Source organism: Ranitomeya variabilis, chromosome 2, assembly GCF_051348905.1.
Source record: "Ranitomeya variabilis isolate aRanVar5 chromosome 2, aRanVar5.hap1, whole genome shotgun sequence".
Lineage (NCBI taxonomy): Eukaryota > Metazoa > Chordata > Amphibia > Anura > Dendrobatidae > Ranitomeya > Ranitomeya variabilis.
In genome coordinates, this window is record NC_135233.1 from 716,048,162 (window position 1) to 716,074,489 (window position 26,328).

Genomic DNA, 26,328 nt, shown 5'->3' on the forward strand with positions numbered 1-26,328 from the left:
GCCCCGTGCGGGAAGTAAGCAGATCAATGCACTCCTATGGCTGCAGAATTGCCGCGATTCCGCAAATTTAATGAACATGCTGCATTTTTTTCTGGAATGCGATTCCGCTCAGGAAAAAAATGCAGCATGTGCACAAAAAATGCGGAATGCATTCTATTACATAGGATGCTTAATGGTAGCGTTTTTTTCGCGGTTTTATAGTGTTTTTATAGCGAAAAACCGCGAAAAAAACTCGAAAAATATGCTACGTGTGCACACAGCCTTATACTTTCCTCTGATTGTTCCTCTCCTGATTTTGGCTTACAGATACTGAGGTGAAATACTGAACAAATATGGTACTTAACCTGTGAATGTGGCCTTATCACCTAGCCAGCAGTCTTCATTTTGTGTGATCTGAACACAAATGAAGGATAATCAGGAAGATGAAATTAGAATCCTTTGTATGCATATTGCAGGGAAAGTGCACTTTGACCATAAGATGACATTTAGCATTTCAAGGTTGGAGTGGGAGTGTATAGGTGGAGTGATACAAGGGGTATAAAAGATGCAAATATTGCAAACAAGAGAGGAAGTACAAACCTTCAGGAAGGAGTCCCTGGGGGAGAGAGAAGCACCTTCAGTTAGTAAGTAATTATGTAGAAAAACCATCTCTGGTGAAGAGAGTCCAGGGAGCAATGAAGAGGCCCCTACCAAGTATAAGGTTATACCAAAGAAATATAAGTGCCACACTATGGTGGCAAAATCAGGAGGCACCAAAGGAGATGTCATTGAGGTATTAATTGCAGATAGATACCTGGGTTCTGGAAAAGGGTCCTTATTTGTAACTATGACCATCCCCTAAAATCTACTTGGGTATATTTTTATTGTGAGGTTTTCTTATCATTTGAAAGTTTTATAAATAATAATATATTTCTGGATGTTGTTGGGTATTCTTGTCATTTGTTATTGTTCGTGTTAATAGTATTTCTTTCATAATGAGTGCATGGAAATTATTGCAGTTGTGCAGGGTAATTTTGATGAAGGAGACCCTTTCAACAATGTCTGTTCCCACATTGCGTTTTTGTCTGTTTTTTTTTTTGCTACAAACTTTAAGCTGCGTTTTACAGTAGCAGCAAAAGCCATGAGATTTCAGAAATCTCATGCGGGTGTATATATATATATATATATGTGTTTTTTTTTTTTTGTTTTGTTTCCTGAGTGAATTGGTAAACTGCTGCGATTTTGAAAACTACAGCATGTGCCTTCTTTCAGTTTTATTATTATTATTTATTTTTCACCTTTTGATAGCAATAAGTGCAAAAACCTAAGGAAGTTGCAATATTTGTTTTTTTTTTGTTTTTTTTTAGGAGACTGCATGAGATGAGACACAAGGCTATGTTCATGCGTCGGGTTTTTCTGCAGGAAAAACCTACACTCTTGGCAGAAAAGAAGCTGCCTACAAAAAGCAGGTTTTGCTGCGCTTTTATTGTCTCTTGTGCGTGCTGATAAAGTTTAGTGTCCCCAAAAAACATGATGCATGTTCCTTAAGGTTTTTGCACCAGAAAACACAGCAAAACCTGATACCTGCTTTTTTTTTTTTTTTTTTTGCTGCTTTTTTTTTTGCTGCTTTTTTTTTTTGCACTTACTCATTGCTTTCTATGGATGAAAAAATGCTGAAAGTAACATGCTGCAATTTGTAAAAATGAAAGTTTTCCACATCCGTGAGGAAGAAAAACCAATGTGTGTACATGAGATTTCTGAACTCTCGAAGCATTTGCTGGTACTGCAAAACACAGCTTAAAGGTTGCATTAAAAAAAAAAAGCAGCAAAAACATATCGTGTGAACACCCAACTTAAAAACTCGGCAAAAAAAACAGAGAAAATGTGCTTTCTGTAAGCAGCTACTTTACTGCCAAGAGAGCAGGTTTTGCCTTCAGAAGAAAACACAGCAAAAATGCAACGTGTGGACATAACCTAAGAATATCATCAAATTCAGTAATCTATTCTTCTAAGGATGGCGGCTTAGTCAGTACACATGTACATAGTAGTTTGTACACTCCCTGTTGATAGAACATCCGTTCACACTCAGGGGTGAGGCATGTTGTGCCCAGTGGAAGGCGATAATTGCCCCCTCCTGACATCTACATGCTTACGCTGTCATGTCTATTTAACTATTTACCTTGTACTCTGTTACATTATATTCTGTCATTTCCCTCCGATAGTGTGGAGTTGGGGTAGTTCAGCGTTCTATTGGCTCAAGCTGTGTTTTTTTTGTTTTTTGTTTGTTTGTTTGTTTTCCTGAAGCATTTTCTGCAGGCTGTTGATGCAATACTGCCTAGTTCTAAGAAAATCCTATGAGGATTTGCTTCAAAGAAGTGAAAAGGCTTTTTTTTTTTTTTTCCGAACGGGGAGTTCATATAAAGAGATTTTTATTTAAAAAAAAAAAAAAAAACTTAAATGGACAGCAATGTGGATTTTCCAGTGTAATTACGGTAATAAGAAATGTTTTTAAAGCATTTTTTAGGCATGCAGTGCAGTGACCACCATTATTTTTGCCCTGAGTCAAGTTTATGTGATAGGGTTTTATTAGGCAGCTTAGGGTAAATTGTCGCTCAGTGACAGTGCCATTTTCATACATCCGTAGGAAGTATCAGGATTCAGTGCCCCAGAGCAGGGATTTGCAGTGTCCCTGGTATCACCTGATGTTTTTTGTATTGGACTAAGGCCGGGGTCACACTTGCAAGTGTGATGCGAGAAACTCACACGAGCCTCTCGCATCAATACCCAGTGCTGGCACTCGAGACCAGATTGTGCGGCTGCATAGAGATATACGCAGCTGGATGCTCCGGTCCCGAGTGCCGGCCCGGGCATTGATGCAAGAGACTCGTGTGAATTTCTCGCATCACACTCGCAAGTGTGACCCCGGTCTTAGCTATTTACTACGATTCACTAATATGATGATGCTTTTTTTCGGATATCAATTACGATACTTAGTTTTTGCAGTGGATTTGCTGAGAAAAATAAAGTGTGTGAGCAAGGCTTAAGGGTATGTGCACACAAAGCTTTTTGAGGATTCTTTAGGAGTGGGTCCACTTCGAAATACACTTAAAAAATTGCTTAACACTAGACAAACTCCTTGTATAAATTTCTATTGTCAAACGACTTGCTAGTAATTTATTGTAGTTTTTCTTCCTACTATAATTTTGAAAAATACCTGGTGGTAGAAAAGAAAAAGGTTACTTCTCTGTTACAAAATACTCCAAACTAGGCAATATCCAGTTAAAAGGCTGGAAAGAAATGTTTTGGGCAAAAAACGCAAATTGTCTCTTCAGAGAGGAAGAGAACTAGAATTTCAGTGCCACCTATTGGAAGTAGCAATCCTACGAGTCAATGTCGACCCTTTAACGAGCCTTGCCACATGAATTAGGATAAAAGTCAAAATTAGAATCTCAATTTGCAGACACTGCACTGACGAGGGGCAGTATCCCGAAACACAAAGTGGAGATCTGGTTTGTCAGTGAGAGAGGTGTCTGACTGGTATCCAAGGGGTAATGTTTCTCTTTGGGTAGAGTGACACATTAAGCATGCCGAGATGTGAAGACTTAAAGCCACAATGTTCCTCTGGAAAATATGCAAATTGTTTCTTCAGAGGAAGAGGACTAGAACTCTAGTGCCACCTATAGGAAGTAGTCATCCTGGAAGTCAATGTCGACCCTTAAACGAGCCATGTCACATGACTTTGGATAATAGCCAAACCAGAATCTCAATTTACAGTCACTGTTTCGGGGTACTGCCCCTCGTCAGTGCAAATGTGAGATCTGGTTTGGTAGGGCAGTAAACAAAACAGTGTCTGCAAATTGAAACTGTGGTTTTGGCTTTTACCCTAAGTCATGTGACCAGGTGTAAGGAGAAATGTTACCCCATGGATACAGGTAAAAAAGGCAAAACACTTGAGAAATTCTTCAGGAAGCAAAGAATACTCTACAAAAAACTCCCCAATGAAAGAGCTTGTGCTTAAGCAGTTTACACTAGAAAACATTTCGACAGCCTCAAAAAAACTTCCATGTGCACAAATCCTAAGGGTCTGTTCACATTGGAAACTCTCCAAATCACCTGAGTAGTTTCCATTCCAAAAACATAGCAAAAATGCTCGGTGCTGAATTCATCATTTGCAGAGTTTTTTTTAATTTAGTTTTATTCTTTTTTTGATTTGTCTTTTTCACTGACTTTTTTGCCAAAGTCATCAAAATGGCGCAAGTGATTCAAGATGTATGCGCCATGCCCAAGCCTTTTTTCTATTTACCTGGCTTTGACTTTTTAGCAGGAAAAGTCACAGGGTAATTACAATAGAGTGGAGCCAAATTTAGTGTGTGTGTGTGTGTGTGTGTGTGTGTGTCTCCTGAAAAGGCCACACTGATGTGAACATCCCCAAAATACCAAACCACAAAAGACATCTTGAAATTAGGCACTAATCTTTTGATGAATTTGTCACAAATCAAAAAGTCACTGATATTTACATCAGAAAACTAGGAAAAATGCCCTTATGAATCGTGTCCTCAGCCTACACATACGATGGCACCAATTAAGAATTTGCAAATTTTTTAAATTTTTTTTTTAGTCTTTCCTTTTTTGTCCTTTTAGAACTAGTTGTGTTTTGGAGCCAAATTCGTGCTCCTCGATAGAAGTGCTGAAGTCTCGCGAGACATCGGCACTATCTTCAATGGATCATGGTGACCAGCTCCACTGCGCAGGCGCCAAATTCCCAGCCCGCAGTGTGAATGCATCATAACACACTGTAGGGCGGGAGCTGGGGCCTCCACTACATGCAGGTACAGGCACCTGATGTAAGTTCACGGGCAGCGCGCATGCCCGAGAACTGATTGCAGGCGCCGGGCATGTAACAGGCACACAGGAGGTGGCGCACAGACGCAAGAGAGACATGATTGACCACTCTGAGGGAGGTGACACCGGGGGAGAAGACATACCTCCGGGACACAACAGAGGTATGGCTAGAAATTTATAAAAGTCATTATTTCTGTGTTCCTAGGGATAAGAAACATAAGAGTCGCCTTCACAGAATGCAGCCTTAGTGCTGCTGAAGGTGGCTCTTTTACTTAAAAACGACCTGGGGGGGGGGGGGGGGGGTGACAGGAAAACTAACAGGGCTGGTTATGAAAAAATTATTTATTTTTAAATTTAAAAAAAAAAAAAAAAAAACCAGCGTGGGGACCCTTCTATTCTTGATAACCAGACTTGCTGAGGGTTGCAGACCCCAGCTGTCTGTTTTGCCTGGTCAGGGTATTTTACCTCAGCATTTGGTCAGTGTGTTTTACCTCAGCATTTGGTCAGTGGTGTGTTTTACCTCTGTATTTGGTCAGTGGTGTGTTTTACCTCTGTATTTGGTCAGTGGTGTGTTTTACCTCTGTATTTGGTCAGTGTGTTTTACCTCTGTATTTGTAAACCAAAACTAGAAGTGGGTGATACATCCAGAAGTCAGACCTCTGACTGTTCAACTCCTGGCTTTGGCTTACAGAAAGTGATGTGAAATACTGACCAAATACTCAATGTGGGCTAAGGATTTCGGAGCAGATTGGCTCCAAAATCCTTCTGAGGCTGCCGTCACACTATCAGTATTTGGTCAGTATTTTACATCAGTATTTGAAGGCCAAAACCAGGAGAGGAACAATCAGAGGAAAAGTATAATAGAAACATATGCACCACTTCTGTATTATCACCCACTCCTGGTTTTGGCTTACAGATACTGAGGTAAAATACTGACCAAATGCTGATAGTGTGATGGCAGCCTGAAAGCTCGGCGTGAACCAGGCTTCAGGCTGGAGTCAGAGATGGAACTTTTGTTTTTCTTTTTTATGCAATTTTTTAAAAGCCAAAAGAGGATACGAGAAAAAAAACTATAGGAGGTCTCACACTACTTCTTTTCCACTGTCGGCTGCAAACGCCACAAACTGCTCCGGTCTGTCTGTATGCCACCAACATGATTAACACTGTGACACTCTCGGTGCCCACTTTAATGGCTTTTTTTTTATGTCCAGGATGCTTATTCACTCTTTTCTTTGACCTCCATAGTAAGTAGTGAGCAGTGAAAAGCCCATCCCCGTGAAGAAGGAACTACCGAATAAGTGGCCATCTTCTGGTCAGCCCTGTCACCGGGTACTACCTCAGCTCCACCGTCTCCCAGTCCCTTCCTATACCCGTGCTGACGTTGCACCGCATAACAGCTCATAGACTCCCACTCTTCCCTCCCAGACCCTCACTCGTTAGGGTTAAATTCTTGCTCGGGGTGGGGCTTCGCTGCCAGCACGGCTCCAGCAGACAGAAGAGACATGCCTTATTGTCTGCGCTGTCCTCCATGGGGACGCCGGGAGTTGTAGTTCTGCGCCCCCTAGAAGTTGTAGACCCCTCCTAGTTGGCACGTCGGGACCCTCCGGAGCAGCAGCATCAGCTCCGTGTGCTGGCGCAGCCTCCCGGGGATGCTAGGGGCACAGTGTCAGGGCTAGCGGATCGCTGTGCTGGCTCAGGACCCGGGTGAGTGCGGCCGATGGCTGGGTTGCGCTGTATTTGCAGTCTTTACTATGTCATGACATGGGGAGAGCTCTGAGTAACTTTTCTCCCCCTCCCCTCTCATCGTAGTGATGGAGTGCAGCTGAGTTTGTCATTTCACAGTCTATTTCCTGCATCAGTCCTATGAGAACCTTCAATGGCCAGCATGTGCGGTGGCACCGGATCCGCTCTGCTACATCTGTGTGTAATCCCTGGTAAGCCACAAGTCACAGCTGGCACGTCATCTGCTGGGGAAGCTGTGCAGGGTGATGATGGCTGCTCACAGGGCGATCTGTCCATGACCTGCAGGAATCCTGTGCTTCATCCAGCTCTGACCAACCCACAGGGGCAAATCAGTTGTGCCTGGTTTTATTTTTTCTTTCCTTGACTGGCTCCTGAGTGGAAGTCTGTGGCTTATAGCCTGTTACTATTTTTGCAATCAAAATGATCCAGCCCCTAATTGTAAATTTAATGGGAACCTGTGTCTTTTATTATCGGAGGCAATTATGCCAAATGTTAAAGGGATTGTCTGGGACTTTAAAATTGATAGCCTATCCTTAGGATAAGTCATCAATTGGGATGTGACCGCCGCTGCTTCGATGCTGGACCTGCTCAGCTGCGTGGCTGCACATCACAGCGCTCTCAACTGTATAGTGACCGCAGGGGGGCACTATATATCCGCCACCTATTTGAAACGGATGTGTAGTACCCGACTGGCCACTATTCCGTTGAAGGAGTTGAGCTATGCAACTGAGCATTTCTGGTGGAAATAACTGATCCGAGAGGGTGCCGGATATATAATCTCTCCTTTTTAAAATGAATGTCAGTAGGTTTTTGTTATGTAATCTGAGGACCGCATGAGGTAGGGGTTAAATCTGGCTGTCTGCTGTTTTATTAATAGTAAAGGTTTTATCATCTGGTGATTATCATTCTGTCCAACTCAAGCACCTAGTGTGATAAACATCTGTGTTTATGGACTTTAGACAGCATGGTGGGGTCAGGGTTAAGCTTTTCAGCTCTTCTGTGTTGCTAAATATAAAAAAACGGTGTGAATGGCTGTTCCCAGTAAACTAAGTGATACATCATTGGATTCGGGGTCTCTTTGCCTATATCATGCTTAACTCAGATGAGGTAACAAAAATCTGCTGGCAGATTGCCTTTAAGGGGAAGGGACAGAACAGCTGAGTTTAGCACTGTCACATTACAAACCTTTCTATCAGCACTGTCACATCTGCTATACTACCTGTCTGAAGTCAGTATCACAATTGTCTGTGCTCAATTTTTACTCACTGCAGTAAAATCGGTGCAACGTATCATTACATGTCACACTGGGGTAGCCTAGAACTGACTGCCCCTGTGTGAGACCTAAGAGCCTGCAGATAGAAGTATAATTACTGGTACTCTGTACCTCGCACTGACATGTACCAACCTTAAAGTGAACCAGTGCTCTATTAAAAATGGCTGGATCTTACCATTACTGTGAGCTATCCCTCTAAGAAATGTCCTTGTACAAACCCTCCCTACACGTTTCATCAAGCATTTGATCCATGTGCTGCACAGCAGTCTGTCACATGTAGTACGTCTGATACTATTACAGCACCCCCTAATTGTCCTTTTTGACACTTAGGAGGACTCCTATTACCCAGGACCCTATTCCTTTTATATACATTCATCTCCCCTGAGGAGTCCCCATTATAGGGTGATGAAACGTGTAGGGAGGGTTTGTCCAAGGACCTTTTTAGAGGGACAGGTCACACTTGGGCACTGTCCTTGTCAGGATGGCAGGTATGCATTCTTCACGACAGGGAACATAGTTTTGCCTGACTGACGTTTCCCTCCTGCATCAGGTTTTTGTCAATTGAAAACTTCTAATAATTAAGGTCCAACCATTTTTTAATTAAGCACTGGTTCACTTTATCACTGTATATGTCATTGCGAGGTATTGGCTACCCATATTTTGATCTTGTCCATAGAACGGGCTGTCCCCTCTGTTGCTTTTACGAGTATCAAGGACCCATGTTTACTTTTTATGATAGTCTATAAAGCCATAAATGGGTCATAGATGTAAGATATCTGGAAAGAAACGACTATTTGTATATTTAAAAAACCCTCCCAAAGGAAAGTGAGAGTAGCCACCTGAGACAAGAGCTTACCTAGGCAAATGGCTGACTTTTCACAACCTGAAGACGATTGAAAAGCAGCTTGCTAGAGATCCTGGCAGGTCATTCCTCATTTTTAGGTTGCTCGAACCATTGGGTTAGAGGTAGTGATGAGCGAGCGCAAGTGCTCTTTGCTCAAGTTTGCCTAGGCTGCTCAGTGACATGTGAGGCCGCATGTTTCACGGTTGTTGGCTACAAAAATGCCGGGATTGCCAGTCTTTGTCAGGCCGTCCCCACCAAATGACACATTCATTCCTGCTCTAATGTGTCAAAAGGTCATAAAGCCAATCTGCAGGCACCATGCCATAGGGCAGAGATATAGCTGAGTAGATCGGTATATAGTTTTGTGAGAGGATTCAGTATAACCTGTGCATTAATCATTTAAAGGGAACCTGTCACCTGAATTTGGTGGGTCCTTTTTTGGGTCATATGGGCGGTGTTTTCGGGTCTTTTATTAACCCCTTTCTTTCCCGCTGGCCGCGAAATTGACTTGACGTTGAATCTCTTTCCTCCCTAGTTAACGCGTGCGCAAAGCAATCTTGCCTTGCGCAGTATGCTTTGCCCAACTGCGGGCAAAGGCGATAACCATTAGTGCGCATGCGCCGGCGCACTATGTCCCGGAACACAGCGAAATACTTCTGGGACAGTGTGCCGGCGCATTTTGAAAACTTACTTTTTAGAGGACGTATATATTGGGGGGGGGGGGGGGGACCCAAAAGTGATGCCATTTTAAAAACGGCACCCCGCAACATATTCAAAGATTGCTGTCAGATAGTTTAACCCTTATAGGTGCTTTTCAGGAGTTAATACCAAGTGGGATGAGAGGTGGTAAAAATACATTTTTCCTCCTAAATGTTGCTAATTTCTGAACAGGTCACTTTAGCTGTCATCTCTTAAGGCTGTGAATTGCCATGGCAACCATGAGGACCACACAGGCATGATCTCGGGGTGCTGATGGAGTTAAAGATAAAGCCCCCACACTCTGTTAACCATGTAGATTCTGTAGTCCCTATTGACAATATGTACTAGGTGTAATAATGATGATAAAAGCAAGTACTTCCAATCAGAAATGTAGTATAGTTCTTCTGATTTGCTATGTCGCTTGCCCCATGTGCAGGGCTTTGCAGTAGCTTGGATATCCATGATTGCGACCACTCATATAGTGACAGACAGCACTTAGTGGACGTAACCATGGATACCTAAGCTACTGCAATGCCCTGAACATGAGGTAAGCGATCTAGTGAATCAGAACAACTATACTAAATTTCTCATTGGCAGTATTTGCTAATATTACTACTCCTACCTATTGGGATAGGATCTTGGAGATGGCCGTACCCCCTTAAGCGTCCATGGTCAGTGCGAACACTGATAGTGACTGATGCAGCATGGTGTCAGCTGTAGTGTACAGCTGACAGCTGCTGCATTTTCACCACTCATCTCTGGTCTGTTTTAAGTTGAATTTGTGGTCACTAAGGGGTTTAATCTCTCTGTATCTGCAACTATAAATAAATCAGGTTTGTTACATGACTGTATAATGGCCCATTTTCCCAAAATATTTATTGCTACCCAGAAAGTATCCATAAATACTTAAAATATAAATTTAGTAAGCAAATTAATGTTTTTCCTTGTGGAGGGTGACCTACCGGCCTTGGCGTGCTAATGTAAGGAGACTTATTTGCCACGTCCTGGCTTGTCAGCAAATTGAGATTCTGATTTAGCTTTTGTCATAAGTCGTATTGCAAGGCTCGTTAAAGGGTCGATAGTGACTTGTAGGATCGCTGCTTCCAACAGGTGGCGCTATATTCCCCTTCCTCACTGAAGAGGCAATATGCATATAAGGAATATATATGTTGATTTGAATCGTTTTGCCCAGAAAAAGGTTACGTTTAGCTGTTTGGGAGATGGGCAGCGAATTATGTCTGTACCAAGGGCAGCCATCAGCCTCACCGACCTTGTGTTGAAAGATCTAGTAGTAGTAGATGGTGATGAGTACAAGTTTGCCTAGGGTGTTCGGGTATGCACAGGGTATCGCGGGTGCTAAGCGACTTGTTCGAGTCCCTGCAACCACATGTTTTGTGCCTAACAGCTGCAAAACCTGCAGCCATGGGAACTCTACTATGTCACTTGGGTGCCTGCGATACTTTGCGTACCCGAGCACCCTTGCAAACACAAGTAATGGGAACTTGCGCTCGTAATTGATACGAAATCTGGGGGGTCATGTACCTAAATGAATGCAAATCTAATCAATGGGCATCTTTCTTGTGTGTTATACCCATTAAGTGTTACTTTGCGCTTTTGTGTCTGGGTTAAAACAGGCCTAAAATCCCTTGAGGAAAGTTGGGAATTCTTTACATTCTTTAGAGGGGAAAGGTTATAGCTGAGGGAATAGAAGCCGGCTCCATATAAAATGATTGTACATGTGTAGAAGGAAAAATGTATTGCTGGTGTCACTTTTATTTTCCTAACACAGAAGTGTGAAGTAAATTTGTGTAGTAGAATTCAGATTTTTCAGTCCACAGATCTAAATACTGACAAAACACAAATGCAGAAGTCCTCTGCTGGGGAACATGAAACCTGGACCCTCGCTGGATGTTCTGTTCCTCATTTTCATGGGATTGTGGACTTTGCTCCATAACAGTTTTTGGTGGTGGCTGACAGAATGGTGATCTAGCAAAGCCTGAAATAAGGCCAAGAAAACGGGTCATAAGATTGATAGAATTAGTAGTATTCACTTTCTCTTCAATAGCTTTACGCATCAAATAATAGCACTTTTCTTTGCATATAAAGACCATTTTCATTTATTTTTCATTTTTTCTTTTCCCATTAGGCTGTATCAAAGATGGTCTGGCATAACATCTGGCCTGGAGATTTAATGCTACAATGAGGACACACACACGGGGAGCCCCCAGTGTGTTTTTAATATATTTGGTTTGTTGTGCCATTGTACATGGCTCAGAGGACAGTACAAATGCTCAAATCCCATTCCTTAATGCTAAATATGATGGCTATCCCATGCTGTACTTCTCTAAGGGAGATGTGGAGAAGCTGCGTGCCCAAGCTACAGGCACCCATCAACACATTGCATCACGCATTAATAAGGCCGTTCACACTATGCTCACCAACCCTTCGGAATACCTCCCACCGTGGGACCCTAAGGACTTCTCTGCCAGATGGAATGAAATTTACGGCAACAATTTGGGGGCACTTGCGATGTTCTGCGTCTTGAATCCTGACAACACTGAAGCACTCGGCATGGCAAGAGAATACATGGAAAGAATGGCAGCACAGCCTAGTTGGTAGATTTATTTATTTCAAATATTTTATGTTGATGCATGTTTTATTATCCAATAAGTCTTCCTGAAAATTGTGATATATAGACTATATATATATATATATATATATATATATATATATATATATATATATATATATATATATATATATATATATATATATATATATATTAGTCTATATCTCCTCCTATTACTCAGTAAAACTGCAGTGTTTCCTTACTGTTCATAGTTTGGCCCTGCTATAGTCTAAACAGGGCTATGATGGGATGGATGTATGGGGTAGTGGGGGTGACTCCTGATGAACTAGTTTTTGTAGATTAATGTATAAAGCACACATACAAATTAGAAAAATAGATAATATCCTGTAAAATATATGTTAATCAGTTAGACAAAGCTAGGGGTTCAGTTCAAGGGGGCAAAACATCTGAGTTGGCAACTAACAATGTAACCCTGATTACAACCATGGTGATGCACCATAATCATAGGTGTAGGGGAACTATCTATACACAAAGACATACAGATATTACTGCCAAAAAGTGACAAAATTGTGGTAGATACCAGTCCTGCAGAAAATATAAGGTTACAGATAGTTCCTTACAGCTGTCCTTCACTCTTCACATCTTTTCAAATTGACCCAGAATGACCTAACAGTTTCTTCCAGCCATAACTTGTCTAAAGAGATTACAACAAAGTCGCATTTCACTTCACATATCCAGCATCGGCCTCCTCACTTCCCAACCTGCATAACTTCTCATTCTACTAGTACCCTAAGGCCACATTCACAAGTTCAGTATTAGGTCAGTATTTTACCTCCGTATCTGTAAGCCAAAACCAGGAGTGGGTGATAAATGCAGAAGCGGTGACGTTTCTATTATACTTTTCCTCCAATAAAAACTTTGCACTCTGACCAATGTTAGGGTATGTGCACACGTAGGTGGGATGTCTGCGGATTTTTCCGCACCTGTTTTTGTAAATCCGCAGGAAAACCGCACTGCAGATTTACTGTGGGTTTTTGTGCGGATTCCACCTGCAGATTTACACCTGTAATATACCTATTATGGAGCAGGTGTAACGCGCAGCGGAATCCGCACAAATAATTTCCACGCTTTTTTTTTTTTTTTTTTTTCCGCAGCATGGGCACTGCGGATTTTGTTTTCCATAGGTTTACATGGTACTGTAAACTCATGAGAAAACTGCGAATCCGCAGCATCAAAACCGCTGTGGATCTGCAGCGTGTGCACATAGCCTAAATCTACGAGTCACAGCTCACCTGAGGTCCATGTGAGTGCCATCCAATTTTTACTTCTGTCAGCGTGACCCGAAAGAATAGATTGGATATATACACATATAGTAGATGTAAAGAGGTCAGTCACATATGGAATTAGTACAGTGCTTGTTTAGCTTGCTGTACATGTGGTGTGTGTGTGTGTTGATGCTTATAGCCTGGGAAGGGGGTAATACCCAAGGAGCCTCCCAGGCTATTAATATCAGCTCACAGCTGTATACATAGCCTTTCCCGGTTATTTAAAATGAGGGACACCAAAAAACGAATAAATTGCTGGCTTTTCGAAGGACATAGGGGGTGATATCAAATGAATTTATTTAAAAAAAAAAAAAACACACAAAAAAAAACCTGCTCTGTAAACTACACACAACTGAAATAAAATATAAAAAAGCAGCAGCAGTTTTTTCTCTTGAAGAATGTTTCCTTGAAAAACTGTAAACTACATAGAGCAATTCCAGATGATGGGTATTAACTAGTGATGAGTGAATATACTCGTTACTCGAGATGTCCTCGAAGTTTTTTTTTTTTTTTTTTTTTGTGCTCGGAGATTTAGTTTTCTTCGCCGCAGCTGGATGATTTACATCGGTTAGCCTGCTTGACTACATGTGGGGATTCCCTAGCAACCAGGCAACCCCCACATGTTCTTATGCTGGCTAACAGATATAAATCATTCAGCTGCAGTGTTGAAAACTAAAGCTCCGAGCACCTTTAAATACTCGTAGGACACACGAGAGTGCTTGGGAAATCTCGAGTAACGAGTATATTCGCTTATCACTAGTATTAACAACTGCTTGTGCTCGCGTGACACTCGTCAGACTTTTCTGGACTGAAATCTACCTTTTTTTTTTTTTTTTCATGGTGATGGGTACAAGCCCTAATGCTGAGCCACTGCTGCTGTATGTGTCCTTATTACTGCACCTGCTGTTTGGCTCCCCTTACTGTCCCACACAATGCCCACCACTGTGCTCCTTATTACAAAGTAAAATTGTCTCCTTTTGTGCCCTGTATATGGTAAAATTGCCCCCAGAAAATATTAATGCCCTGTGTAAGTGCCCTAGAAAAGAGTGTGCACAATTTCCCCAAAACACATTATGATGTGGTCCACTTTCTCCCCTCCTGAAAATAGCACAGTACGATGACCCCTCCTCAACACAAATTATTCTTCCATTTGCTCCCATAGTAATCCCTGCACTGTATGAGTGTCTCCAATATTTTGATGTCCCCACAGTCGCACTACAAGTTAATAGTTAATTATTTTTATTTTTTTTTTAATTAAAAAAAAATAAAAAATTTTCTCATCTAATCCAGGATCCTGACAAATCCACAAGCAATATGCAGAAGACCAATGTGTCATAGCACCAATGCACACCAGGACATCATGCTGTACCCTCCCCACCTCGGCTGGTGCTCTTCACAGTTCTGTAGGTCGCAGGCTCAAAGCGACCTACGGTCCGCCGAATGGAGAGCGGAGATGCAGGGAGATCATGCGATACAGCATGCCTTTAGGCTATGTGCACACGTAGGAAATGTGGTGCAGAATTTTCTGCACTAAATCTGCATCTCTGGACAGAAAACGCAGGTGTAGTTTCTGTGCAGATTTTTATCATGGAGGGGTGCAGAAACGCTGCAGAACTGCACAAAAGAAGCGACATGCACTTCTTTGAAATCTGCAGCGTTTCTGCGCAGATTTTTCTGCACCATGTGCACAGCTTTTTTTTTTTTTTTTTTTCACATTGATTTACATTGTACTGTAAATCACAGTGCAGTTCTGCAGCAGAAAAATCTGCTGCAGTTCTGCACCAATTCTGCACTAAGGCTATGTGCACACGTTGCGGATTAGGCTTAGGAATTTCTGGTGCGGATTCTGTCTCTCCTGGCAGAAAACGCACCTGCGTTTTTGCTGCGGTTTTCTTGCGGATTTGCTGCGTTTTTTACCCCTGCGGTTTTCTATAATGGAATGGGTACAAAAACGCTGCAGATTCACAAAAAAGTGACATGCTACTTCTTTTAAACCGCAGCGGATTTTCCGCAAAGTGTGCACAGCATTTTTTTTTTTTTCTCATTGATTTACATTGTACTGTAAATCAATTGCGGATCTGCAGCGTTTCTGCACTGCAAAAAACGCTGCGGATCCGCAGAGAATCCGCAACGTGTGCACATACCCTAAATCTTTAGCTCTTCTGACGATAGTTAAGAATGTCAATAAATAAACCAAAAGAACGCTCACAGTAAATGTGGTGGGAAAGTAATAAAAGAAAATAATATACTATAATTTTCCGCAGGATATAGACTGCTAGTGAGCCGGACAGTCTGAGAATACAATATTAAAAGCAAAGGATAACCAGAAAACCGACCAGAAGTCCAGTATAAAATAATTTTTATTTGTATAAAATATCAGGTAAAAACAACAATTTAAAGGGAAAAAGAAACCAATGCAAATATAGCTTTTAGGCCACAGTGCCTTAATCTACATGGTATAAAAATATTGTATTCATAAGACAACGGGGACGTATATCCAGGAGGCAAGAATTGTACATATGATTAAATAAACCACAGAATTGTGAGAAAATAATAAGTGATCACACTCAGTAATGTGGGTGAACACTAAAATATCAGACTATTGTCTCACTGATAAACAAACAATAAATTATCAAACAGCATAAATAAAGTGAGTATAAACCTACAATAACGTAAAAACTGTGAAATAACCAGTGCCTGTCAAAATCCTAAAACCACCATTACTCAACACATACAAAACATTTAGATGTGATACCTGATCACATAGTGACAAAAAATAAAATACCGTATATACCTGAGTATAAGCCGACCCCCCCCTAATTTTGCCACAAAAAACTGGGAAAACTTATTGACTCGAGTATAAGCCTAGGGTGGAAAATGCAGCAGCTACCGGGGAATTTCAAAAATAAAAATAGATGCTCCATACGGTTTATTATGACCCCATAGCTGTGCCATATAGTGCTCTGCACCGTTCATTATTGCCCCATAGCTGTGCCATATAGTGCTCTGCACCGTTCATTATTGCCCCATAGCTGTGCCATATAGTGCTCTGCACCGTTCATTATTGCCCCATAGCTGTGCCATATAGTGCTCTGCACCGTTCATTATTGCCCCATAGAAAGCTGTGCCATTGCTGCTGCTGCTGCAATAAAAATAATAAGACATACTCACCTCTCTTGCTTGCAGCTCCTCAGCGTCCCGTCCCGGCGTCTCTCTGCACTGACTGATCAGGCAGAGGGCGGCGCGCACATTATATGCGTCATCGCGCCCTCTGACCTGCACAGTCAGTGCGGAGAGACGCCGGGAAGACAGAGCGGCACCCGGCGGGTGGAACGCGGACAGGTGAATATGTAATACTTACCTGCTCCCGGCGTCCCGCTCCTTCCCCCAGACAGCTGGTCTTCGGTGCCGCAGCCTCTTCCTCTATCAGCGGTCACCGTTACCGCTGATTAGAGAAATGAATAGGCGGCTCCGCCCCTATGGGAGTGGAGTCCATATTCATTTCTCTAATGAGCGGTCCCACGTGACCGCTGAACAGGGGAAGAGCTGCGGCACCCGGAGACCATGGGACGGGCAGGGGGAGCGCCAGGAGCCCCGGAAGCAGGTAAGTATGCCTCAGCGCCCTCTCCCCCCTCACCCGCCGACCGTGACTCGAGTAGAAGCCGAGAGGGGCACTTTCAGCCCAAAAATTTGGGCTGAAAATCTCGGCTTATACGCGAGTATATACGGTAGTACTGTAGTGGAGACAGTAAGAGAAAATGATGAAGGAGGAAGGATTGGATGTAAATGTTCACTCAGTCGATCTATGGATCCCGGGCTCCTGGATGGCATCCTCCCCAACGCGCATTTCGGCTCTTTTGCCTTCATCAGGACGGATCCGGCATTTGCTAAAATGGAGGCCTATGGCGCCAGATCCGTCCAATGATCTCTCTCGTCGCTGTCCGTTTTCTCCGGCCACCAGGAAAACAATTTGACAGATCCAGCGAAAAACGGATGAAATGTGAGGCCATCCATAGCAATCCATCACTAATACAAGTCTGAAAGAGGAAAAAAAAAACAAAAAACTATCCGGCAGCAACTTTTGCCGGATCTGTTTTATTCCAAAATTCGCCGGATTATGCCTGATGGCAAAAAACTGTGTGAAAGCAGCCCAAGCAGGAAAGGGCACACGAGTTTGTACTTACATTAGCATTTAGTTTGCATAACTTGATTCTAAGCATCTTCTGTCCTGTTAGTCAGAATAGGTCATTCATTTTTGTGGATCTGTCAAATTGTTTTCCTGGCGGCCGGAGAAAACTGACAGCGATGAGAGAGATCATTGGACGGATGCGGCGCCATATGCCTCCATTTTAGCAAATGCCGGATCCGTCCTCTTGCGCTCTCTCCCTCCTTTTTTTTTTTTTTTTTTTTTTTTTTATATGCATGCCCTTACAGTTGCCTCTGTATGGAGCAGCTTTTTTCACACTACTTCAGTTTGTAATTCCAAAAGGGTATGTCTGTAGCATTTGACATTGTCAGCACTAATTAGACAGTATCTTGATGTGTAGGGACATACCCCAATTAACACCTAGCTGGTAAACAGAATCTGCTTCTTTTTATATGTGCATGCAGGTCTTGAAATTTTAATCCATGGACTTGACATCAATGTGAAAACTTTGCAATAGAGAAGAGGTTGCTCAACCTCTCATTTATGGGGTAAAGAGATTGAGTGCTAATAGCGCTTCTCTTCACTCAACCCCTTCTTGAAATAAATGTTCGGCACCAATATAAACTACTTAATAAATAAATAAACTCGCACCTCATGCTAGCGCTGTTCCTGCGGTGTCCGCATTCTGGGTCCTGGAGCTCTTGTGCGGTGTTGACACGTGATGCCCACTGCCCACTGCCCAATCATCACTGGCGTCACTGTCTCTGGCTTATGGATTGAACATGAAGAGGAGGTCTGAGTTGCAGCTGATTCCTTGCTTTCTCATCATGTTCAATCTGTTTGAAGGTGGAGACTGTGACCCCAACAGATGTTATACATGGAACTAAAAAAAAAAAAAAACTGCAAAATATGTTGAACAGCGTTTCAGGGCGATGAGGGAACCAAATTTTTAACTAAAGTTTTCTGAGCATAATGTCTAAGCAAGCAATGCCCCAGACTCCTTCTCCTTCCCTGTCCCTAATGCTAGGGGTACCCTAGCTATACCTGTTCCCCGGAGAAAAGAAAATCTCAATCATACATTAAAATGCACTTGCAAAAAAAAAGGGAGACGCTGGGTAGTGAAGGATGGGAAAAACCAAAATAGGTTCTTGTATTGTGCAGACACTCCTCCTATCAACAGCCTTAAATTCACCCAACTCCTGAACCATGCAGCAATGAAGCTAACTCTGGCAATGCTTACTTGCTGGAGTCCAGGAAAGCTTCTAGGAGCTCTCAACGGAGATTAACCCCTGCACTGCAAGAAGAAACCTGCACCTTTTTAATATGAAGGTGAAGTTCTTCTAGTCCGTACAGGAGTAGGAGAAATCACATGCTGAGGTCTTCTGGCACGTCTGTCGTGGCAACCCCGTGACAAGAAACCTACAAAGTAGGTACACGAACAGGGTGAATACCATCAAAATCTCGTCAATGATTAACAGACATAATTACCATATTACAGCTACTAAAAACATAACGGTTTACCTGTGATTGCACTCATACTTGCATCGTATGTTCAGTATCTCTACTGGCTAATCAGTTGAGTTATATTGCAATCTCAGCTAAACTACCATGTTTTTCTATTAGATGTAATATGGTAATGTCCGTCCATGTGCCGTAGCGTTTTGAACGCTTTTTTGCAGCGTTCTAATTACCGCACTCTTGTGCTTGGGAACATGCGGATTTACCACGTATAATGACATGCTGTTGTTGAAAATACACAGCGGAGACAAGCCTCTCTGATACAGAAATGTACATGTTGCGACTCGTAAACCTGCACCGCAGTTGAGTTTATGCAGCATTAAATAGAAGCGCAGTATGCATAGGATTTCTAGAAATCCCCATCAACTGTGCTTGCAATGTAGAACGCAGCATTTTAAACGCAGGGAAAATACCAGAGTCCACAATGCTGCTATTCCTGTTCATGGGCACGTAGCCTTATTCGTTGATGAGATATCGCCCTGTTCATGTATGCTGTGCTGTCAGTTACTAGCACAGATGTTCTGAATGACGCTTGTGAGTAAAAACCTTTAATATTGCTTGATTATGAGCTATTAGATATGTTGTTATATGAAAATGTAGTTATTCTAATGTCCAGTTAAAAAAATAAACTAGTTTTGACTAAATTTAAATGTAACATATTCAATGTCGAAATAGCTTGTTTGTTCTACAAAAGTCTGTTTCATGTTGAGCTTGCTTGATTCCTGTTATCAGATATTTACCATAATCCCAGCATGCCCTGGACATGAGATGCATAATTAATCTCATGCCCATCATTCTAGCAGCTTTATTTTGTTTCTCTGAAACCCATTGAGCTTTTGTGGATTTGGATCATTTTCTTGCTGAAATGTCCATCCTCGTTTAATCTTTATCATCCTTCCTTCAAATACCTGAAGTTTGCCAGTGTTATATCCTGAAAAACAGCCCCACGCCATGATGATGTTCCCACCTCCAAACTTCAATGTTGGTATGGTGTATTTGGGGTGCTATTCGGTGCTTTTTTGGCCTCCAAACATGGTGTGTATTATGGCATCCAAAGAGTTCAATTTTGGTTTCATCGGACCAGAATATATTCGCCCAGTATTTCACAGGCTTGTCTAAATGCTGTTGACAAAATTGTAAATGTGCTTGAACATGCTTTTTGTTTCGCAATGGTGTCTTGTGTGGTGAGCGTTCATACAGGCCATGGAGGTTAAATGCATCTGCCGATTCCAGGTCTTTCTGTAGCTCTACACAGGAGGTCATTGGCTCTTGGACAAATCTTCAGTAGTTTAGAATTTCGTCTGTAATGACATCAGTATGTTTTGCAACAGTAAGGCCAGTCTCACACGTCCAGAAAATTCCGGTACCGGAAAAATCTGTACCGGAGCTATCCGTGTCCATGTGCTCACGTGGCACATCAGTGTAGCACACGTGTGGCAGCCGTGTGCCGACTGGGTACCACACGGACCGTGCAGGAGACAGCGCTACAGTAAGCGCTGTCCCCTGCTTTGGGTGCTGAAGCCGCCATTCATTTCTTCTCTCCAGCAGCGTTCGCTGGAGAGAAGGAATGAAAAATCATTGTTTTTGTTTTTTTTGCGGTTGAAATAAAGTTCCCGGTAACCAGCGCCTGCCCGCTGTAAATAAAATACTCACCCAGCTCCCTCGATGCTTCCTCTCAGCGCCGCAGCTTGTCCTGTATGAGCGGTCACGTGGTGCCGCTCATTACAGTGATGAATATGCGGCTCCACCTCCCATAGGGGTGGAGCCACATATTCATCACTGTAATGAGCGGTACCATGTGACCGCTCATACAGGACAAGCTGCGGCGCTGAGAGGAAGCATCGAGGGAGCTGGGTGAGTATTTTATTTCCGGCGGGCGCACAGGGGTTGGGAGGGGGTTGGTTACCGGGAACTCTATTTCAACCACAAAAAAAATAAAAAAACAATGATTTTCTCTATCCCCCCATGATGGCACTACGGAGAGAGGGGTCCGCCCCCGGGGACAGGAAACCTACAGGTGAAATGGGGAGTAAGGATCAAGTCTGTCTTCCCCAGAAAAAAAAAAAAGGGGGAGGAAGGAGGCAGGTGACGGCGGTCACCAAGATAGCCTCCGTACCGCGGCGCATGGGGGTAGCGGCGGCTACCGATCCATGGGGTCCCAGACGAGATACCGGTGAAGCTGGAGGCCGGACACGCGGGACAGAGGGAACGCCGGCGCCTTCGCCGCCGAGGCAGAAGCAGGTATGCAGGCGGGCATCGGCAGGAGACGCCGAGGGGCACTGGAGGATGGTGGCGGCGGCCACCGGCAGGTGTACCTCCAATAAAGGCGGCGGCGGGCCCCAGGAGCCGGCGACTAGCAGGGAGCGCAGCAGAGGAATGGCGCGCGAGACTGGCCGCAAATTAGTGCGCAGGCGCGGCGGGAGCACTTCCGGGTCAGTGCAGGAGCCTGGAAAACCGGAAGTTAGGCGCTGCGAGCGGGAAATATAAACGGCTGAGCAGCCTGGAATCGCTGCTCAGCTATTCTCACTGAAAACAGTGTGGAGACTATGAGCGACCAGGAGCAGCAAGATGCACAGGAGATCATACAGCTATCTCCTGAGCAAGCGCAGGTACAGCGGCACCAGCGCACACAGAATCAGCGCAAAGGAAACGCTTCCTCCCAGCAGCGCAGCAGCAGCGGATGCTCAGGATCACAACGCAGCCGAGCTTCTGCGAAAACCGCACGACCTGTGACGAATCCAGCGGTGGATATAGTTCCCAGGCCCGAGACGGTATCTCTGGTTCACAGGAAGGTGAGTGATCTACGTAAACGTCCTGAGTTTAATACAAGGTCACTCTTTTCTTTTAGGGAAAGAAATGCATAACCAAATCAAAGCACAGGGATGTGCTATATGCCCGGAAGAGTTACCTTCCTCATGGGAGAAAAAGCTATGCAGCAATTGCATAGAAAAAACAATTCAGGAAGAATCCCCGGCGTTTGCTTCTAACTTAATCATTAAAAGGAGCCAGGTGGAAAGCGCCCTTAGGGACGTTAAGACCTCAAAAAAAAAACGCAAATCAAGCCATAGGTCCCCTGAATCCAGTATAGACGAGTCGGGAAGCGAAATATCTGATTCTAGTGATTCATCAGATTCCGAATCCTCTTCGCTATCTTCAGAAGGGGGACGCAGTTGCTTCCCTATTGAAGAGACAGACGCCATCGTAAAAGCCGTCAGGGCAACAATCTGTCTGGTAGACGAACGCCCTAAAAAAAAAAAAGGCGCAGGATATCATGTTCAGTGGTCTGGAACAAAAGAAAAGGAGAGCGTTCCCAATAAACGAAAAGATTCACTCCCTAATTAAAAGAGAATGGAAGAAACCTGACAAAAAATTTCTCTTAACCCCTAAGAGAAAATACCCCTTCGACGACCCAGCCTGCTCATCCTGGAGTAAGGCGCCAAAATTGGATGTGGCCATAGCAAAGGCCTCTAAATTCGCCCTGCCATTCGAAGACATGGATACCTTAAAGGACCCGATGGACAAAAAAGCCGAGACTTTCTTAAAAAAAAAAACTCCTGGGAAGCAGCAGGAGGTGGATTAAAACCGGCCATCTGCACTGCCCGTGCTTTAATGGTATGGCTCGAGCACTTAGATTCCCAACTAAAAGAAAAGGTCTCAAGAGAGACAATTCAAAAGTCAGTGTCCGTTATGAAAGGTGCAGCAGCATTTTTGGCCGACGCATCAGTTGATTCAGCCAGACTGGTGGCTAGGTCAGCTTCCTTTTCAAACGCCGCAAGACGTGCTCTGTGGCTAAAATGCTGGCCAGGGGATTTGCAAACCAAAACCAAATTATGCTCAATACCATGTGAAGGCGAGTTCTTATTCGGGTCAACATTGGATGACAGCCTAGACAAAGCCGGGGATAAGAAGAAATCTTTTCCCGGGTTCCCCAATCAGTCCTACAGGCGTCCTTTTCGGAGCAGAAAGTTCATGCGGAGAAAACCCCCAAAAGGGAACAAAGATGGTTGGGAGGATAGAAGAAATAAGAAAGGCTTCATATTCAACAAGCCCCCCGCCGACAATAAAAAAAAAATCACAATGAAGGTATTCCCCAGGTCGGAGGGAGATTGGCCTGTTTTCTTCCAGCCTGGGAAAAAATTTCAAACAGTACCTGGATACTAAACATAAGAGAAGGTCTCAAACTGAAATTCCACACCCCTCCCGGCAATTCCTTCATGATAACACCTCAGAGACAATCACACGAACAGTCAGCTCTGCAGGAAGAGATTGTGAACTTAATTCAGAAGGGAGTGTTACAAGAAGTCCCCAACCAGGAAAAAGGCATGGGCTTCTACTCCCCCCTCTTCCTCAGCAAAAAGCCGGACGGATCGCACAGGATCATAAATCTCAAAAGATTAAACCATTTCCTCGAGATTCAACATTTCAAAATGGAGACCATAAAATCTTGTGTAAAGATGCTCTTTCCCTTGTGCTTCATGACCGTTCTAGATTTACGAGACGCGTATTACCATGTGCCTATCCACAACAACCATCAAAAATACCTCAGACTGGCAGTGACTATCCAGGGGGAAGTAAAACACTACCAGTTCATGGCTCTCCCATTCGGGTTAGCCATCGCACCACGGGTGTTCACAAAAATAATGTCCGAGGTAATGGCCCATATACGGGAACAGAATGTTCTAATAGTTCCCTATCTGGACGATCTCTTGGTGGTAGGAACTTCATCCCAACATTGCAAACAACAGTTGGAGATGGTCATGGCTTCACTGACGAGTCTAGGTTGGCTACTGAACATACCCAAATCCAGAATAGTGCCAACCCAAGTACAGGAATACTTGAGGATAGTCCTAGACTCAACCACGCAGAAATGCTATCTTCCACAGGGAAAGATCCAAAAAATGACAGTGTTACAGATGACAACATCCCCGGTCACTACTCTAAGAAAAGCGATGTCCCTGTTGGGATCTATGACCGCCTGTATCCCAGCAGTACAGTGGGCACAATGTCACACCCGGGACCTGCAATGGGAAACATTAGATTCAAGCATGTCTCTGCGTGGAAATTTAGACGGCGATTAAGTATTTCGTCAAACACAATACACTCCCTACTATGGTGGGCAGACCCAGTGAATTTAACCAAAGGGGTTCCTTGGGCACTACCGACGGAAAAAATCCTAACAACGGACGCAAGCCCCTGGGGGTGGGGAGCACACATAGACGATCAATTGGCACAGGGGAATTGGAGCCAAAATCAACAACTAGCTTCTTCAAACATGAAAGAACTGTTAGCAGTAAAACTGGCCCTAACGCACTTTCTAAATCTCATTTGCTCCCATCACGTAAAAGTCTTTTCAGACAACCAAGTAGTGGTAGCATACCTAAACCACCAAGGGGTCACCAGGTCTCGGGCGTTAATGGGAGTGACCCAATCCATATTCCACATAGCAGAACACAATCTAAAATCCCTGACAGCTCTCCACATAAAGGCTTCAGAAAACCGAACTGCGGATTTCTTGAGCAGGACATGCTTTAAAACAAGGGGAGTAGGAGCTAAAACAATCAGTGTTCAACCAGATCATAAAACGTTGGGGGCTTCCAGAAATAGACTTGTTTGCGAGCAGTCAAAATAAGAAAGTAGAGACATTCTGCTCAATCGATCCCTGGGGGGGGCACAGTAGCGTTAGACGCCTTCACAATTCCCTGGAACTGTCATCTCACTTACGCATTTCCCCCGATATCACTCATTCCCTTAGTACTGAGGAAGATTCGGGAGGAGGGAGCAACAGTGATAGTAATAGCTCCATTCTGGCCACGCAGAATATGGTTTTCGTGGCTAAGGAAAATGTCCATATCAAGCCCTTGGGTCCTACCAGACACTCCGAACCTGTTATCCCAGGGACCAGTTTTCCTCCCCAATGTAAAGATCCTACACATGACAGCTTGGCTTTTGAAAGGAAGCTACTAAGCGATAAGGGTTTCTCCCCCAATCTAGTATCAACTCTACTGCAGAGTAGGAAACTTGTAACCACCAAAATATATGGGAAAGTGTGGAAAAAATTCATGTCAGTATCCGGAGCAGACCCAACAGGTCCAAGTAGCAACCTTGGGGGCTCTGTACAACCGTGATCTAGCCAGAAGTCGCTGGATCATGAGGTTCATTAGAGCTTCAAGTAGATCCAGGCCTATTCCCCTCCATACCTCTCCTCCCTGGGACCTAAACCTTGTACTAAATGCTCTAACCAAACCTCCCTTCGAGCCCTTCGCAGACGCTTCTTTAAAAATTGTATCTCTAAAAACCACACTCCTGATAGCCTTAACCTCGGCCCGTCGTGTTAGCGATATACAAGCGCTGTCTGCATACCCACCCTTTACTCAGATTCTCGAAGATGGGCTGGGTCAGTCTTAAGAAGGACTCTACCTGCCTAAAATGTCATCGCAATTTCATAGAACCCAAGAGAGATCTCTTTGCCCTCCTTTTGTCCCAGCCCCAAAAATGAGGGGGAAAAAACACTGCATACCCTAGATGTAAAAAGGTGTCTGGTCCAATATTTGTCAGCCACTAGGGAGTGCAGGAAGGATAGGGCTCTGTTTATCTGCTTCCAGGGTCCACGGAAGGGACAGAAAGCATCAAAAGCCACGCTGGCGAGGTGGATAAGGGATGCCATCACTCTATCCTACTCATCATGTGGGGCGACCATTCCGGAGAATATTAAAGCCCATTCCACCAGAGCAGTGGCATCATCCTGGGCGGAGAGAGCTGGCGCATCAATACAACAGATATGTAGAGCTGCCACTTGGTCTTCCCAGTCTACATTTTTCAAACATTACCGCTTAGACTTGACCTCCTCAGATCTCACCTTTTGGGCGAAGGGTTCTAGAGGCAGTGGTCCCTCCCTAAGAGTTACAATCTATGCAAATCTCTCCGTGGTGCCATCATGGGGGATAGAGAAAATCGTAGTTACTTACCGATAACGGTATTTCTCTGATCTCATGATGGCACCTGTATATTCCCTCCCTTTTCACACACAGGTGTGCACATTATAATGTATTAGTCATTAGCTTAGTCACGGTGCTTCTGTTAAGTAAAATTGGTTAAGTTTTAATTTGTGCAAATGTTGAGTTGCAGCTGAAGTTCTGTATAAAGGCTCTGTAAACCAACTGATGTGGGAGAGAGGTACGCCCTTTTTCACCTGTAGGTTTCCTGTCCCTGGGGGCGGACCCCTCTCTCCGTGGTGCCATCATGGGATCAGAGAAATACCGTTATCGGTAAGTAACTACGATTTTTCATTCCTTCTCTCCAGTGAACGCTGCTGGAGAGCAGAAATGAATGGGGGTTTCAGCACCACAAGCTGGGGACAGCGCTTACTGT

General features: G+C 43.8%; 1 protein-coding gene across 4 annotated transcripts in view; it reads left to right on the forward strand.

Annotated features, from left to right (window-relative positions):
- The first annotated feature begins 507 nt into the window (after positions 1 to 507).
- The window catches only part of DSE (dermatan sulfate epimerase), a 48,377-nt gene continuing 22,556 nt past the window's right edge, over positions 508 to 26,328 (forward strand). Inside the window, exons 1-3 of one of the 4 annotated variants that reach the window (XM_077289502.1) lie at positions 6,253 to 6,525; positions 6,631 to 6,755; positions 11,527 to 11,995. In XM_077289502.1, the coding sequence (XP_077145617.1) occupies positions 11,580 to 11,995 (416 nt within the window). In that variant the 5' untranslated portion in view covers positions 6,253 to 6,525; positions 6,631 to 6,755; positions 11,527 to 11,579. Of the gene's footprint in view, positions 624 to 6,252; positions 6,526 to 6,630; positions 6,756 to 11,526; positions 11,996 to 26,328 lie in introns of those variants that run through there. The other 3 variants (XM_077289503.1, XM_077289505.1, XM_077289504.1) reach the window with 3 other exon arrangements.